General features: G+C 42.7%; 1 protein-coding gene across 1 annotated transcript; it reads left to right on the top strand.

Moving 5' to 3' along the window:
• The first annotated feature begins 3,645 nt into the window (after nt 1-3,645).
• On the top strand, nt 3,646-11,531 carry LOC107640284 (uncharacterized). Its single transcript, XM_016343823.2, has 5 exons — nt 3,646-3,838; nt 6,841-7,235; nt 7,383-7,767; nt 10,507-10,610; nt 11,259-11,531. Exons 1-5 carry the CDS (start codon nt 3,646-3,648, stop codon nt 11,529-11,531), a joined length of 1,350 nt encoding a protein of 449 aa, XP_016199309.2.
• The last annotated feature ends 6,486 nt before the right edge of the window (nt 11,532-18,017 follow it).

Below are 18,017 nucleotides of genomic sequence, written 5' to 3'. Positions count from 1 at the left end.
CCCCATCCGATACACACTGAATACTGAACTAAGACGATACACCTGGTGTACATACGACTGCCAAGTAAGCCGTGAATAGGCACAACATGCCAGGGCATGAGGACACGGGAAATGAAGTGCCTGAAAGTATCCGCAATCACATGTCTGGCTTGCAAGTGAGACCCTGTAGCTACCCAGTGAGAACGTACCAGTAGGAGTCGTCTCCGCAACGGTGAACTCCGAGTTATCTCTGTCGTACAAAGTTATCGTGAAGCACCTCGCCGTCTTTAGATTGGCTTCGATACACTTCACCAGGTGTTGACTGAACTGTTGTCCGGTGCCCATCTGGGCCTCAGCCTCTCTCCCCTTGCGGACGAATAGTTCGGCCAACCTACCGTAAGTTGCCTTGACCAGCGAGCACACATGGAGATTCCTGACCCCCTTAATGATTGAGTTAACACACTTGGAGATATTTGTCGTCATGTGCCCAAATCTCCGACCCTCATCACGATGCTGTGTCCACAATGAATACTCAATCTGGTTCGCCCACTCACACATGGCAGGGTCTTTAGACCGCAGAATATCAAACCAGTAATCGAACTCCACCTCAGTCTTAGCATAAGCTGTATTCACAAATAGCCTCCTTGCGTCCTTGCCCTTTAAAGTAAGGGCGAAATTTGCTGCCACATGTCGAATGCAGAATGTGCAGTACGCAGCTGGAGGTAGCCATCCTCCATCCGGAGCCTCCAGGGTGGCCTTGATGCCGTTATGCCTGTCTGTTATAACCAGCAATCCCGGCTGCGGGGTCACGTGCTAACGCAGGTGGGAGAGGAAGAAGGACCAGGACTCGACATTCTCACCCTCAACCAGGGCGAATGTAACAGGCAAAATGTTGGAGTTCCCGTCCTGTGCAATTGCGACGAGCAATGTGCCGCCATACTTGCCATACAGATGGGTGCCATCAATACTAACCAACGGCTTGCAATGACGGAATGCCTCGATACATGGTGGAAACATCCAGAACAGTCGGTGAAAATAAGCTTGCGACTCGTCCACCTGTCCCCCAACTCGAACTGGGCTCGTCCTAAGGAGTGCAACCGTACTAGGCATCGTCAACTGAACTCCTAACACCCACCTAGGGAGCTCGTTATACGACTCATCCCAATCGCCATAGATGTGGGCAACGGCCTTCTGCTTTTCCAGCCAGACCCTCCTATACGTCGGCCTAAACCCAAAGTATGTGGCTGTGGCATTTAAGAGCACATTGATGCATACGGATGCATCAGCCCGAACCATTGGCATGATGAATGCCGAGATCACATGATAATCCAAACTCCTGTGATCGCTAGAGATGGAGGTCGCTAGACACGTATGTGGTCCGTTGTACCTTTTGACCTCCCAAATGCCCTTGCGCTGCCGGAGGCTAAGCTGAATCAACCATGTGCATCCATTCCCAAACTTAGAACACTTTTCAACATACCGGCGATAGTCAAACTCCACCACCTTGTACTGTACCCCGCATCGAATACTGTAAGTCTTCACACTTAACACGGCCTCATCCTTGTCCTGAAATTGCTGACCAACCTGAAACTCTGTCAGACCTGCAGACCCTTCCGCATCTCTAGCGCCAAAACCAGCAGGCTCCCCAGGATCTCCCTCTTGCCTCATTGCATCCAAGTTCAAAGATGAAAAATGTGAAGGGTACTGCTGTGTGCCAGAGCTAGAACCACCTCCCACACCAGCAGGCTCACTCGGTCCAATATCATTGCCACTGTCATCAGCAATGATATCCGGCTCTACATCGTCGTCCATTGGATCATCCAACAATGCATCTCCAAGACTAGCCGGTGCAGCACACTGTAAAGGGGTCGGCACATAATCCCCTATTCCAACCTCGCCGCCTCCACTTCCATTGAGATCCACAGCGAACGAAGGGGAGGCGACAGGCTGGACTGGAGGTTCATACACAGGGACGGAGGAAGACGCACCCGCAGGTCTCGAGCTAGAACCGACTACCGTGGCTACAGTGGGGGTATTCCGGTTCGAACCCCCCGAGCTGGATACCACGTCAACCAACTTCGCCAACAGTTCTGGTGTCCTCACTTCGGGAAACTGCCAGCGACAATGAAACAGGACATGCAAGTCCTCATCATTACCGATCGTGAAACAATCATATTTCACGATTTCTTGGAGGACCGAGATTGGAATGCGATAGAAGAACTTCTTAACCCGTTTCATGCCTTCTTGACCAAGTTTCCGTAGAACAGAACTAACAAGATCATCATAGCTCGTCGTAGGCCTCACGAAAATACTGAGAGGATCATTATCAGTGAACTTCACACCGGATCATGTTTTCCTCTTAATCGATCCTCTGTGGTGAACCAAGACTACAAAACTCTCCTCACTAGCCATTTTCCCACTCTAATGAGATCAATTCATGTTCACACCATATATATACAGGTCTGGTCCTCACTAATTCGAACTAGCCTAGTTCGAATTATATATGGTGTAATTCGAATCAACATCTTTCGAATTACATAAGAATTGGTCTTGGGGAGTAAATTGAATCAGCCTGGTTCGAACTACTGTTAGTGTGTAATTCGAATCAGGTGAATTCGAATTACATGTGTGGGTGACTCTGTATAATTCGAATCAACATAATTCGAATTATATATAAATGCAGTTCGAGCTTAGCTGATTCGAACTACATATTAATGTGTTTTGGTTGATTGATGAAGCTGAATTCGGAATGGCTGAATCATGTAAATTTGTGCTCTCCTTGGCTTATTTAGGTTTTTTGCCCATAGTTTTATATAAATCGATTTAATTAAATTTAAATTACACATCATAATACGAAATCGAATTAATATAATTTAAATTACATAAAACATTATATTTAAATATAAATTGAATCTATTAAATTCGAATTAGCTATGCTAGCACTAAATCAAATCAACAGGATTCAAATAGAGTTTAATATAAATCAAATGAAATCAATTCGATTTATAAGTCCCTAGTAAATTGAATATAACAAATTCGATTTATATTCAATGGTGGCTAGTGGTAAATCAAATTCATTATATTCGATTTAGTATGCAGTGATATATATATATATATATATATATATATATATATATATATATATATATATATATATATATATATATATGGATTTGAATTAATTCGATTTACTATAATACAAACGTATATAAATACGAGCTGAACGTGAATTTTTCACCATAGTGAGACTCACAATGGCTAGTGATGATAGTTTTTTAGTTCTGGTACATTATAGAGGGTCGATTAAAGAAAACGCGATTTGAAATAAAATTTACAGATAAAGATCCACTAAGTATTTTCCTCAAACCTTCAATGAGTTTCAACAAGTTTTAGAATACAATAATCCAAAAATTGGGGCTGCATGGCGTGAAACGGGTAGCCAAGTTATTCTATAGGATTCCAATTTCTGTGTTGCGTGATGGTGTGAAGTACGATTCATTCGTCATAGATAGTGACAAAGATCTGCAAATTCTGTTCCATTGTCGTCGTTAGTTTTCCGAGGTGAGGACTCCTGAGCTATTGGCCAAGCTTGTAGATGTGGTATGTAATTTAGGAGGTTCGAACCAGAATCCTCAATCTTCAGCAATGCCAGCCTACTCTAGCTCAATGCCTCAAGGTGCCTCATCATATATGCCCGTGATTGCACCTGAGACAGTTTTGGTTGCATTTTCGTCCTTCGTAACCGATCTAAACCACAACCGTGACGGAGAAATAGGTGACACTCTAGCCTTCGGTGAGCTTGCTAATGTGATGGCCAGTACTCCTGTTATGGTCCCAATTTTCGGAGAGGGTGGAGCATGTAAACTCCTGATAATTAGTAACTAATTAACCAATAAATTAATTATTACTTAAAGAAATTAGAAAAAAATTAAATTATATAGTTTAATGAGGTAGAAATAATTAAAATATAAGTTTTGATACTAATTTTAAAGATTTTGATCTAAAATTGGACCAACAAACTGAACTGATTGAACCGAATTCAAACTGGGCCGAGGCCCAGCATATAAATGGGACATTCAGCCTTCTTCCTTCCTAACGAAATCTTTTCCCCAAATATTCAAATCTTTATAACTTTCAATCCGGAGCTCCGATTGACAAGCCGTCAGCGGCTATGCATTCGTCTCGGAATTTTCTACAAAATTCACGGAATAATTTGGTAAGAGAATCATGTTTTCTCACACAATTTTTCCCTTTTCAGTTCTTGATTTGGGTTTTCATAATTGAGAGATTTTGTGATTTTGATGATTTAGGGGTACTCTAGCGGTGGATAATCACTGGATTTGTCTATTTGACTCATGGGTAACGATAAAGAAACTCTAACTCTTGTGAATTGGTGATTTAGTGAGCTCAATATTGATTATTGGGATATTGTATGAATTAGATTGTGTATCTTGTTGAATTGGAGTTAAATTGGTAGATATTGGAAGCTTGGAATTGAATCTTGGGAGCTGAAAATTTAATTGGTGCGGAGTTGGAGCTTTGGAGCTTGAGGAACGGTGGATAATTGAGGTGTTTCGGACTTAGGGAGGAATCGGCCAAGGTATGGTTTTGGTTTCTCGTAGTTAATATTTAATGTCATGTGAAAACTTAGGCTAGAAGACCTTAAGATATGAATGAACTGAATGAATTATTGATGGATTGTGTATAAAGGATGAATGAATTTGTATGTATTGGATTATGACTTTGATGAGTATAAAATAATGATATTGTTGATGTGTTGAGGATTGATGGAGGGTTTGTGAAATTGAATTGAACGGATTGGTTGAGAAATGTGTAGTTTGATTTTGTAAACGATTTAATATTGGAATTGATTTGATTTTGAAATAATTTGATACTGAAAATAATTTGAATGACTGATAGGTGTTTGGTTTGGTGGTTGGGACCCTTGAAGTATGGTAGAAGTTTGAGTTTTAGAGGAAATGTTGCTAGACTTTTTATGAAAATAGGAGGTTTCGTTTGAAGTGGTTATTTAGAAAGATTTGGATTTTTAAGGATTTTGTAATTTGATTTTGAGTTATTAAGAAAAGGATTATGTTTTGAGTTTGCTTTATTTAGAAAAGAATGAATTGTGTTTTGAGTATGAATTTTTTATGAACGAAATGGGAGGTGTGATAATAAGGAATGAACGATGATAAGAATTGATTTTTAAGTCTAATTGTTGAATGAATATGAATGAATTATAATGATAATGAGATATGTGTGACCGGGTAAGTGGCAATGGCGTTGTCCACTTGCTCCGGAAAATAGATGAGGAAGAAGAATGATGAAAACTGAGATTAATTATGAAATTATATGAATATGAATAAATTATAATGATAATAAGAATGAATTTTTGAATGTGACTTCGGGTAAGATGCAGTGGTATTATCCACTTGATCCGAGTAAGAGTCAATAAGCCGGGTAAGATGCAGTGGTGATGTTGTCCACTTGCTCCGGATAAGAGTTTGAGACTTCGGGTAAGATGTAAGGATTGAGTTCTGTCGCCGTTTGCTCCGGGTTGAGAACTGTAACACCACCTGGGTAAGAGACAAGGGTGAAGTTGTCCCCTGCTCCGGGCACACGGGTAAGATGCAAGGGTTGCAGTGTTGCCCACTTGCTCCGTGTTTGGTGTTCTGTCTAACGGTTAGCTACCAGGACATATCGGGTTGGCTATATAACCGACAGATGAGACTCATTAGCCATAGGACAAGCATACATCATATGCATATGTGTGTTTTGTTTGATTGTGCATTAATTGGGCTTGACTATGTGATTATTATGCTTACCTGATGTATCTGTATCCTACTTGTGTTTGTCTTGTCTGTACTGCTTGTCTGTGCACAGGTGTTTCGTAGGGCTGGAGGAAGCAGAAAGTGAAGGGTTAAGTTAGAAATTGATTTAGGACTTGAGAACCTTAGACAGTTACCTAATTTCTGGTTTAGTTTATTTTCCTTAAGTTTAATTCTGAGTGTCGAAGTTCTAGGAATGCCTTTGGCTTTTTCGGGACCTTTTATATTAACTATGCGAGCACCTTTATCATGCTGAGAATTCCCAGTTCTCATTCCATACATATTTCTGTTGTTTTTCAGATGCAGGTCGAGAGACATCTCGCTGAGCATCTGGAGTTTCCTATGCAAGCGAAGTTAGGTTAGTTTTATTATGTTGTATTTTGTATTTATGCTATGTATATAGGTATATAGATTCTCCTCTGTATATATTTTATGTTTGTCCCTCCTAGAGGTTGACTTGGAGAAACAGGTGTTTGTTCTATAGTATGAGTTATATTTTGTATATATATATATATATACTCTGACCGGCCTTAGCTTCATAGGTCGAGTCTAGAGCTTGATATTTGTATTTTGGAACTCCGATCTGTATATTATGTCGTTAGCCTTCTTTTGATCTTACCTATCCGTTTTATGATTATCCTTGTGAGTGTGACACGATTTTCAATTTTCACTTTTGCTTAGCTTCTTCTTCAAGGCTCCTGTTTACAAAATTCTTTCAATTATAATTATATACGTCTTTTTTTAGAGGTCGTAATACCTTGCCACCTCTGCTTTATGACTTAAGCATAAGACTCTGTGTGGTAGGGTGTTACAGAGCACCGAATAGTGTCGAGGATATACTGCAAGATGATGATGATGATGATGATGATGATGATGATGATGATGATGATGATGTGGATCCCGCCACGATTGCTAACGATAATGATGATGACATAGCAAAGAGTACTCCAGCTGGGAGTGGAGGAGCATCTAGTTTAGGGACTCAGTAGTACCCCCACACTTTTCAACTTTGGACTTGGATGTTATGACACAGCATGGTTTACCGGGAGTACCTATGGGATTTATGGCCAAAGATACACAAGATACAGAGCTCTAGCTAAGTTCCAAGTTGGTCAGCAGTTTCATGATAAAGAGGAGGTCGTCTTAAGCTTGAAGACTTATAGCATCCGCTGTGGGATTGAATACAAAGTGTTGGAATCTGACCATCGCAAGAACTATGGAAAGTGTAAGGAGTTTGGCAACGAGTGCACATGGTTGATTCGGATAAGTCTTCATCAGCGCAGAGGTATTTGGGAGGTAAAACGGTACAACAGACCTCATATTTGTCTGACCACTTCGATATCTAGTGATCACAGGATGCTTGATTATCATGTGATATCGGCTTTCATCCTGCCTATGATTAGAGCTGATGTTGCTGTGTCAATCAAGGTACTGCAGAATATGATAGAGGCACATTTTGGATTCAGACTGACTTATAGGAGGGTTTAGTTGGCTAAGCAGAAGGTCGTGGAACAGATTTATGGAGATTGGAAAGAATCATATAATGAGTTGTCGTGATAGGTGCTGGGTGTGTAGATCACGATGCCAGGTAGTGTTGCAGTGTTGAGAACGAGTCTTGTGCGAGTTGGTGGGAAACTCAATGAGTCATCAACTTATTTCCATCGGCTTTTCTGGATATTCTCACCGTGTATCGAGGCCTTCCAACAGTGTAAGTCGTTGGTTAGTGTCAACGGGACCCACTTGTATGGCAAATACGGGGGAGTACTGCTCGTTGCAATTGCTCAGGCCGGCAATTCTAATATCATTCTTGTTGCATTTGCACTTGTGGAGGGTGAGAATGCAGAATCGTGGTCATTCTTTCTAACCTACCTTTGGCAACTCGTAATGTCTCAGCTGGGTATTCTAGTCATATCAGATAGGCACAACGGGATCAAGGCTACATTGGAGGATCTTGATGGCGGTTGGCTTCCACTAATGCATACGGGGCATTTTGTATCTGACACGTGGCGATGAATGATGCGTGGCAGAAGTTAGACCAATTAAGAGAATCTTAATAAGAGAGATGCGTTGCAAGTATAGCCCTTAACCAGCTAAAGTCTACCTCACCAATTTAAAAAGGGTTGTCACAAAATTTAGAATTAAAAATATTGGGAGTATGAGTCCCAGGTCGTCTCCCAACGAGTTGCAAGAAAGCGTGCTATTTTATTAATTAGAAGTTTTCCAAAAAAAGTTGAGTTTTGATAATGAGTAAAATTAATTGTAAATTAAAACAATAAAAATAAACTAAGAATAATTATTGATATTCTAAATGTTCCGAGGGTTACCTGAAACTGTAGGTCGATCTCGGACGAGATCTTCTGTGCTGGTCGGAACCGATGTGTCCGGCTGGTAAATGGCGGTCGGAGCTGGTGCGTCTGACTTGTTTGGATTGAACGTGCTGCTGATCCTCTGTCACCGAAGGGTGGGGGTACCTTCAAGAGACTCCGATGCTTAAGTTAGCACGTGTATTAAACAGGTGTTATCTAGAATCAGAGTATGAGTTATACCTGGGTGTTCCAGTGTATTTATAAAGGTGAGGTGTGACCTTTTGGATAAGATAAGTTAGTTATCTTATCTTATCTTGATCTTTTGAGTTGAGGTCAGCGTATCTTCAACGGAACCGCCTTTATCTCTATAGGCTTGGGCTGCTTTAGGATTTGAGTCGTGTTCCTCTACCTGGGCCCTTTATTGGGCTCTCTTGTTGACTCGGCCGAGTTCTTTAAGAAGAAGTCGGTCCGCTTGACCCGAAGAGGTCGGTCGCTTTATCGTCGATCATCCCAGGTCGGATAGCTCGACCCAAGGTATGAACAGTGCCCCTGCTTGAGCATGGTCTTCTCTGTCGAGGTCGAATTCCTTGGTCCTTTTTGTAGTGAAGCCGAACTCAAGCATCTTGTCGACTTCTTTTTGTAGCAGCTTTTGAATGTAGAATGTTTTCCTCTACAAACGCGCGCTTTTGTATTAGCGCTTTTTTTTTTGGGAATGCAAGCGGTTTTAATATCCGCATTTAATTGACATTTAATTGCCCTGTTTCCCTAACTTCCCTATTTTTGAATTTTGTACTCCAGAAACGGTTTCTCTCCTTCACCCTTTTCGTAACTTCTTCATATTTCTTCTTTCATTTTCTCGCTTTCACCTTTTTTGATTTTTCAGAAGCTTCCACCTGGAGTTTGCGGTTGCGCGTTTTAGCCTAGCGACGTTGCTTTGTCACTTTGCTTTTTCGTGGGAGAAGGGTGATTCTGGCTTTTTGCCTTCCGCTTCCCTGCTTTTCTTTGCAGTTTCTCTCATTTCGCAGGTTTGACTCTTCTTCCTTCCTTCCTCTACACCATTTTGTGTCTGTTTTGAGAAAGTTTGGATCTTTCTATCTTTTTTGCTGATCACTGTGTGTCTTGTAGTTTCTCCATCTGTTGCTTGATACTTTTAGAACTTTGCATGTTTGTGAATGTTTTTGTATTTGAAGCTTTGAAATGATGACTTTATTCTGAAAAAAGGTTGTGTCTTTGCTGTTTTTCCGCTTGGCCCTTTTTGGAATTTCTGATAAACTATGGAAATAGTGCTTTCTGCTGATAATACTGTAGAAGGGTGGACCTTTTGCATTTTTGCTTCCTTTGTTTTCTTTCTGGATTTTATTTTGATGAGTGCCGGGATGTAGGCTGTAGAAATAACTTAAAGACCTTCCTTGTTTACTGCCTCCAAGGGATGCCCCAAGACTTTTTGTCTTGAGTCTTGGGGTTTTCCCTTTTTTATTTATCCATCCGTCGAGATGTCTTGCCCCCTGTCCGAGATGTTTTTAAGTAATCCATTCTTCTTTTCTTTTTGTAGGATTTAGTTGACCTCATGTCTTTCCGAAATAACGTTGTAGAGATGCCTTCCCAGGTTCCCGCGGGTATGGCCGATTGGGTGGACTCCATGGTTCTCATGTGTGTCTCGCTGGTTGATTCTGAATTTTGTGCTCAGCTTAGGCAGTTTTATAGTGTCTGTAGTAATTCTGGTGATGAGAAGAACTATGAACTTGTCCCTCCTTCTTCTGACGAGAGAGTCTGCTTTTCTACTCGGGTTGTTGATGGTCGCCCCTTCTTTTATGCTTATGATTTTTTCTTTGGTCAGCTGGGTATCACCCTTCCTTTTACCCAATTTGAAACCGACCTGTTATGGTCTTGTAATGTTGCCCCTTCTCAACTTCACCCTAATTCCTGGGGTTTTATTAAAATCTTCCAATTGTTGTGCAATGGTTTTGGTATTCCTGCTTCCCAATCTCTCTTTTTCTATCTGTTTGTCTTGACTAAGCCCGGTGTGGTAAAAAAGAAGTCAGCTTGGGTCTCCTTTCGTTCTACCCAGGGAAAAAAGGTTTTTTCCATGTTTGAAGGAGCTCGCCCCTTTTTTCTGGATGAGAATGACGAACCTGCTTTTCCCTTGGAATGGCAAAAAGACGTGAGGGTCTCCAGGTATTCGTGGAAAATGTTGGATGAGGCTGAGCGAGCCTTTGTGACTATTTTGGAAGAACGCTGGGGTCAATCTCCCCATCTTGACACAAAGAAATTTCTAACCAATCCTTCTCTTCTTCAAACTGAATTGGGTATTTTGTGTTTCTTTTATTATCTTGTTTATGTTGCTTGTAGCTGTCTCTCCGACTTGTAGCTGAATTTTCTTGTTTTATTTGCAGAGGCAATGAAGAATAGTGAATCCATGAAAGTTTTTAAGAGGGCACAGAGGGCGACTGCTGCCAGAAATGTTGCGGCTAAAGCGGCTGGGGAGGGGTCCTCCCAAGTGCGCGAGAAGCCATCAGTGCCGAGTTCTCCCGGGGTGAAGAAGGTGATCCCTACACCCCGAGTCCGTTTGGTGGATCCTCACCCTACTTCTGCTGCTCCCTCTGTTGCTCCTCCCAATAAAAAACAAAAGATTGCTGAGCCCTTTGACCTCGATGCTCCTGATTTTAATCCCATTGAATTTGTGGATCAGCAAATTGGTCCCTACGGCGCTCTCTCCATGGACGATGTGTCCATCCTTCGTCACTTGGAGTTTATGGCCCGAAATCACGTGAAGATGGCGTATATGGCGGCTGCCATATATCGGACTGCTCAGAATCTCCCTCTCCACGCCACTAAAGTGTTTATGGAGGAGGCGAAACAAGAGTTTGATCGGATGAAGGAGTTGAAGGAGGAGCTTGAGATAAAGGTAGCCAAGCTGGAGAAGGACTTGAAGAACGAGGAGGCAAGTTCTCAATCACTGGCGGCTTCTTTGAGGTTGGCTGAGGACGCAGCCATGATGCATAAGGAGAGTTATGTTACATCTTATCGGGAGGTGCTGCGCCTGAGGGGGGAGCTCGACAGTGTCCGGGAAGATTATTCTGAGCTCCAAAGTCATCTCGTTGGTAGCGTGACTGCTGCTTATGAGAACTTGAGGGAGCAAGTTCAGGTCATTGCTCCCGAAGCCGATCTCACCTCTTTTAGCCTGGACAACGTTGTCAGGGATGGCAAGATTGTTCCTGATGATGAGGATGGTGATGATGAGGTTGTTCCCCCTGCGTCCTCTGCCAAAGTGTCGACATCTTTAGTTCCTCCTGCTGCGCTTGACTCGGATTGCCAGATTCTGAACCGGGAGGATGGAATTGTGGACGCTGTACCGATCCAGACTCGTCCTCCTTCTCCTTGTCCTGATGTTGCTAAGAAGGCTCCTGATGTTTGCTGATCTCTTTCTGGATATGTAGTTGGCCCGGCTTGTGGGCTTTTAAAACTTTTTATTTAAGTGCTGACATTTCAAGTTGCTTGTTTAGCAACTTTTTATTTTGACGAACAAAAGGTAGCTCGCTATCTCTTTATGGTAGGTTTTGGTGGCCTTCCGGGCCTTATAACTTTTTTGTAGAGTAAAAAGAAGTAGCTTTTTGACTTGGCATTTTTTCTACTGATGTTTGAAATCTTACATCTCGACCTCCTTAGATTGCTTTGTTTTATTGTTTGTAGCTTGGATCTTTTGAGGTTATGGTTATGTGGGTTCGACTTGTTTTTCGGTTTTCTCGCTCTTGCTTGTATTTCTGACGATCTATAACCGATTCCTTCAAGTTGGTCCTCCAAGTTGTTTTGGCAGTCCTTTGTCCCGTCTTTCTCAGGGGTTACCTTTGTAACTTGCTTTGTAGTAGGCCGACTTCTGTACGTCGTCCTTTTCTAAGTTATTTTTGTAATCCTCTTCCTTGGATTTTTGTCAGATCTCTTTCCGGGATTACTTTTATAACTTTTTAGTAGTAGGAGTCCGACTTCGTTATGTCGGTCTCCTTTAAGTTATTTTTATAATCCTCTTTCTTGGATCTTTATCAGATCTATTTCAAGGATTACTTTTATAACTTTTTAGTAGTAGGAGTCCGACTTCGTTATGTCGGTCTCCTTTAAGTTATTTTTGTAATTCTCTTTCTTGGATCTTTGTCAGATCTCTTTCAGGGATTACTTTTATAACTTTTTAGTAGTAGGAGTCCGACTTCGTTATGTCGGTCTCCTTTAAGTTATTTTTGTAATCCTCTTTCTTGGATCTTTGTCAGATCTCTTTCAGGGATTACTTTGATAACTTTTCGTTTTGGGCTGACTTTGTTATGTCGGGCCCTTCTAAGTTAAAGTAATCCTCTTTAATAGGGTTGGCCAGACCTCTTTCCAGGGTTTACTTATAACTTGGTTTGACTTGGTTCGACTTCTTAATGTTCGACCAGTCTTTAAGTTATTATTTTAGCGATCCGTAAGACCTCGTCAGGTTCTTTTTTAGATCACTTTCAATAACTTCTTACATTATTCTGTGTTCATCTTTGCCGATTTGTAGAAAGTGGTTGTCATCTCTAGATCGTCTTTTGGGTGAATCGCGTTTTCACCTTTATCGGACGGTTGTCTTTATCGTGATCGTGCAGTGAAATTATTTTTCACTTTCTGCCGATCTGTTGCTTTATAATCGGACGATGAATGCTTCAGATTAATGCATCTTGAGATCTTTGTAGAATATCTAAAATATATTTTATTTAAAGGAAAAGTGCAAATATATACATATGGGATTGTCTTGAGTCTCAACTTGGTGCCTCATTAAAAAACCTTTTCAGGAAAAAGAGTGCATCCAATGATGAGGTCTTTTATATCTTCTAACTATAGTACCTTCTTAGGTTGCAGGCGTGCCATGACTTGGGAAGCTCTCGTCCATCGAGTTCAGACAGTCTGTAGTAGCCCTTTCCAAGTACTTCTACAACTCGGTAGGGTCCTTTCCAGTTTGCTGCCAGCTTTCCTTCTCCTGGTCGAGTTGTTCCGATATTATTTCGGATTAGGATGAGATCATTTTCTGCAAAACTTCTCGGTACTACCTTTTGATTATATCTGGAAGCCATTCGGCGCTTTAGAGCTTCTTCCCTGATCCGAGCTTTTTCCTGGATTTCGGGTAACAAGTCGAGCTCTTCTCTCTGCAGTTGGGAGTTTGCTTCATCATTATAGTGAACTACTCTAGGCGACCCTTCCTCGATCTCTACTGGGATCATCGCCTCTATTCCGTATGCTAATCGGAAGGGAGATTCCTTCGTAGTGGAATGTGGCGTTGTTCGATACGCCCATAGAACCTGTGGAAGCTCCTCTGCCCAGGCTCCCTTTGCATCTTGTAATCTCCATTTTAATCCAGCCAGTATGACTTTGTTAGCGGCTTCGGCCTGTCCATTGGCTTGTGGGTGTCCAACGGAGGTGTATTGGTGCTTTATATTCAAGTCGGCTACTAGTTTTCTGAAGCCTGTATCTGTGAATTGAGTGCCATTGTCTGTGGTTATTGAATATGGAACCCCGAACCTCGTGACAATGTTTCTATATAAGAATTTCCGGCTTCTTTGAGTGGTGGCATTAGCTAGGGGCTCTGCCTCGATCCACTTTGTAAAGTAATCTACCCCTACTATTAGGAATTTAACTTGTCCTGATCCTTGTGGGAAGGGGCCGAGAAGATCGAGTCCCCATTTTTCAAATGGCCAAGGCGAGGTCACGCTGATGAGCTCTTCTGGCGGGGCGATGTGGAAATTAGCATGTTTCTGACATGGTGGACATGTCTTTACAAATTCTGTAGCTTCTTTCTGTAGAGTTGGCCAATAAAATCCCGCCCGGAGTACCTTTTTGGCGAGAGCTTGCGCTCCGAGATGATTGCCACAAATGCCGCTGTGTATTTCTTCTAGCACTTCTCTTGTGTTGGAGGTCGGTACGCATTTTAGTAAAGGTATTGAGATTCCTCTTTTGTATAGGATGTTGTTTATGATGGTGTAGTACTGTGCCTCCTTTTTTAACCTCTTTGCCTCCTTTTCTTCTGTGGGGAGCGTTCCTATTTTGAGGTAGTTGATTATAGGGGTTATCCATCCTTGGTCCTGATTTGTTATAGTCAGGACTTTTTCCTCTTCCGAGATTGACGGGTTCTGCAATATTTCCTGGATGAGGCTTCTATTGTTGCCCCCTGGTTTGGTGCTGGCTAATTTTGAGAGTGCATCAGCTCGGGCATTTTGTTCGTGGGGTATGTGGCAGATCTTGTACTCCCCAATTTGTCCGAGCTGTTCCTTGGTTTTATCCAAATACCTTTTCATGGTGGGATCTTTGGCTTGGTAGCTCCCTGTTATTTGTGATGTGACCACTTGTGAATCACTGTAAATATTGAGTTTTTGAGCTCCGACCTCTTTAGCCAGCTTCAAACCGGCTAATAATGCTTCATATTCTGCCTGGTTGTTTGAGGCCGGGAATCCGAACTTGAGGGAGAGCTCAACTTGGGTTCCTTGGTTACTTTCTATTATCACGCCTGCGCCGCTTCCAGTTTTATTTGAAGAACTGTCCACGTAAAGATTCCATTCTGTGGGGGTTTCTAAGGCATCTATGAATTCTGCGATAAAGTCGGCCAGATACTGTGATTTGATGGCCGTCCGAGCTTCGTATTGGAGGTCAAATTCTGATAGCTCGACTGCCCATTGTAGAATTCTTCCTGCTAGATCTGTTTTCTGCAATATTCCTTTTATGGGCTGGTTAGTTCGAACCTTAATGGTGTGAGCCTGGAAGTACGGGCGGAGTCGTCGAGATGTTAGGATAAGAGTATAGGCAAATTTTTCTATTTTCTGGTAGTTCAGCTCGGATCCCTGTAGTGCCTTGCTAATGAAGTAGACGGGTTGTTGCCCATGTTCGTCTTCTCTTACTAGTGCTGAAGCTATTGCCCGGCTCCCTACTGCGAGATATAGTATGAGCGGCTCTCCTTCTCATGGTCGAGATAGGATAGGTGGCCGTCCTAAGAACTCCTTGAAGTCTTGGAAGGCTTGCTCGCATTCTGTCGTCCATTCGAACTGTTTTCCCTTTCTTAAAGTAGCATAGAAGGGGAGAGATCTTATCGCAGCTCCTGCTAAGAATCGGGATAAGGCGGCCAATCTCCCGTTGAGTTGTTGTACTTCTTTGACGCAGGTTGGGCTCTTCATTTTGAGTATGGCCTGACATTTGTCTGGATTTGCCTCAATTTCCCTTTGTGTGAGCATGAAACCTAAAAATTTGCCTGCTTCTACTGCGAAGGTGCATTTTGCGGGATTGAGTCGCATGTTGTGCTTCTTTATGGTGTCAAACACTTGAGCCAGGTCGGATAATAATGTATCTTCGCTTCGTGTCTTTATCAACATGTCGTCCACATAAACTTCCATGATTTTTCCGATGTGACCTGAGAAGACTTTATTCATTAGCCTTTGATAAGTAGCTCCTGCGTTCTTGAGACCGAAAGGCATCACGATATAGCAGTAGTTTGCCTTTGGTGTTAAGAACGAGGTCTTTTCCTGATCTGGTGGATACATGGGAATTTGGTTGTATCCCGAGTATGCGTCTATAAACGAGAGGTATCTGTATCCGGAGGAAGCATCTACCAGAGCGTCGATGCTTGGGAGTGGGTATGGATCTTTTGGGCATGCTTTGTTGAGATCTGTGTAATCGGTGCACATTCGCCACTTCCCATTTGCTTTTTTCACCAAGACAACATTGGCTAGCCATAGTGGGTACTTGAATTTTCTTATAAATCCTGCCTCCAGTAGGGCCTGTACTTGTTCTTCCACAGCTTTGGATCGTTCTGGCCCGAGTTTCCTTCGTCTCTGCTGAACCGGCCGAGATCCTGGGTAGACCGCCAACTTGTGGCACATTAGCTTAGGGTCTATGCCTGGCATGTCTGCGGCTTTCCATGCGAAGAGATCGACATTATCTCGTAAGAATTGTACCAATAATTCTTTTGAGTCTCCTCTTAGGGTCGTGCCAATATTGGTTGTTTTGTCCGAGGTGTCTCCGATTTGAATCTTCTCCATCTCGCCTTCTGGCTGCGGGCGGAGTTCTTCTCATTGCTGGACTCCGCCTAGTTTAATTGTATGAAACTCCTCTCCCCTTCCTCTAAGGTTTAGACTTTCGTTATAACAGCGGCGTGCCATCTTTTGATATGCTTTTATCGTGGCTATCCCTTCTGTGGTTGGGAATTTCATGCATAGATGTGGGGTTGAGACTATTGCGCCGAGTTGATTGAGTGTTGTCTGACCTATTAGAGCATTGTAGGCTGAACTTACGTCGACCATAATGTAGTCTATTTTGAGGGTCCGAGATTGGTTCCCCTTTCCAAAGGTTGTGTGTAGCGATATGTATCCCAGTGGTTGTACTGGGGTATCTCCTAATCCGAACAGGATGTTCGGGTATGTCCTAAGCTCCTTTTCGTCTAAGCCGAGTTTGTCGAAGGCTGTTTTGAATAAGATGTCGGCCGAACTCCCCTGGTTCACTAATGTGCGATGTAGATTGGCGTTTGCCAGTATGACAGTGATGACCATGGGATCATCGTGTCCCGAGATGATGCCTAATGCGTCCTCTTTAGTGAATGTTATCGCCGGGATGTCGAGTGTTTCCTCCTTTCCTTCGACATGATATACTTCTTTCAGATATCTTTTGCGAGATGATTTGGAGATCCCACCTCCTGCGAACCCACCGTGTATCATGTGGATGTGTCTTTCTGGTGTCCGAGGTGATCGTTCAGTTCGTCCATCATCTTCGTCCCTTCGCCTCTTTCTTTGGTCATCATCTCGGGTGGCTAGAAATCGATCTAATTTTTCTTCTCTCACCAATTTTTCTATGATATTCTTTAAGTCGAAGCACTCGTTGGTGGAGTGCCCTCGGACTCGATGGTATTCACAATATTCCTTCCGGTTTCCCCTTCCCTTTTGCCTTTGAGCAGTCGCGCTGGGGGATTTTCTCTGTATGGCAGACTTCTTTGTACACGTCGACCAGGGATGCCCTGAGAGGAGTGTAATTATGGTATTTTTTGATTTTCTCCCCTTGTCGATCTTCTTTCTTTCTAGATTCTTTGTCTTTATCCCGGTAGGAGGCTCCAGATTTTGAGGTTTCTCCCAATCGGGCGTTTTCTTCCATATTGATGTATTTTTCTGCTCGTTCCTGTACTTCATCCAAGGAGGTCGGGTACTTTTTTGATATAGATTAGCTGAAAGGTCCTTCTCGTAGGCCGTTGATGAGTCCCATGATGGCCGCCTCTGTGGGTAAACTTTGTATGTCCATGCATGTTTTATTGAATCTTTCCATGTAGTTGTGGAGGCTCTCCCGATCTCCTTGCTTGATCCCCAGTAGACTGGGGGCGTGCTTGGCCTTATCTTTCTGGATGGAGAATCTGGCTAGGAACTTTTTGGCCAGATCGTCGAAGTTTGAGATGGACTTTGGAGGTAGGTTGTCGAACCATCTGATTGCCGTCTTCGTGAGGGTTGTTGGAACAGCTTTACAGCGAACGGCATCTGAGGCGTCGGTAAGGTACATTCTGCTTCTGAAATTGCTGAGATGATGGTTAGGATCTGTGGTGCCATCATATAAAGTTATATCCGGTAGTTTGAAGTCCTTTGGGATCTTGGTTTTCATGATCTCCCTGGTGAATGGATCCTGTTCTTTGCGTGAGCTTTCCTTGGGAGTGATTTGAGGGGTTTTCGATTTGAGATCGGCTTCTAATTGTAGTAATTTTTCTTCCAATTCTCGTCGTCGCCGTACCTCTCTTTGTAGATCCTTTCCGATCTCTCGTTGTTGTTGGGTTTCTTTTTCAAGTTGCTTCAAGCAATCTTGAAGTGCTTCTATTGCTCCCGGGTTTGCTGAATTTTTATCTCCGTTGGATTCCGGGGTATCTTTTGGTGGAGTGTCCGCA

The sequence above is a fragment of the Arachis ipaensis genome, chromosome B5 (assembly GCF_059453495.1).
Source record: "Arachis ipaensis isolate K30076 ecotype BB chromosome B5, ASM5945349v1, whole genome shotgun sequence".
NCBI classification, from domain to species: Eukaryota; Viridiplantae; Streptophyta; class Magnoliopsida; order Fabales; family Fabaceae; genus Arachis; species Arachis ipaensis.
This window is presented reverse-complemented; position numbering and strand designations above follow the sequence as displayed.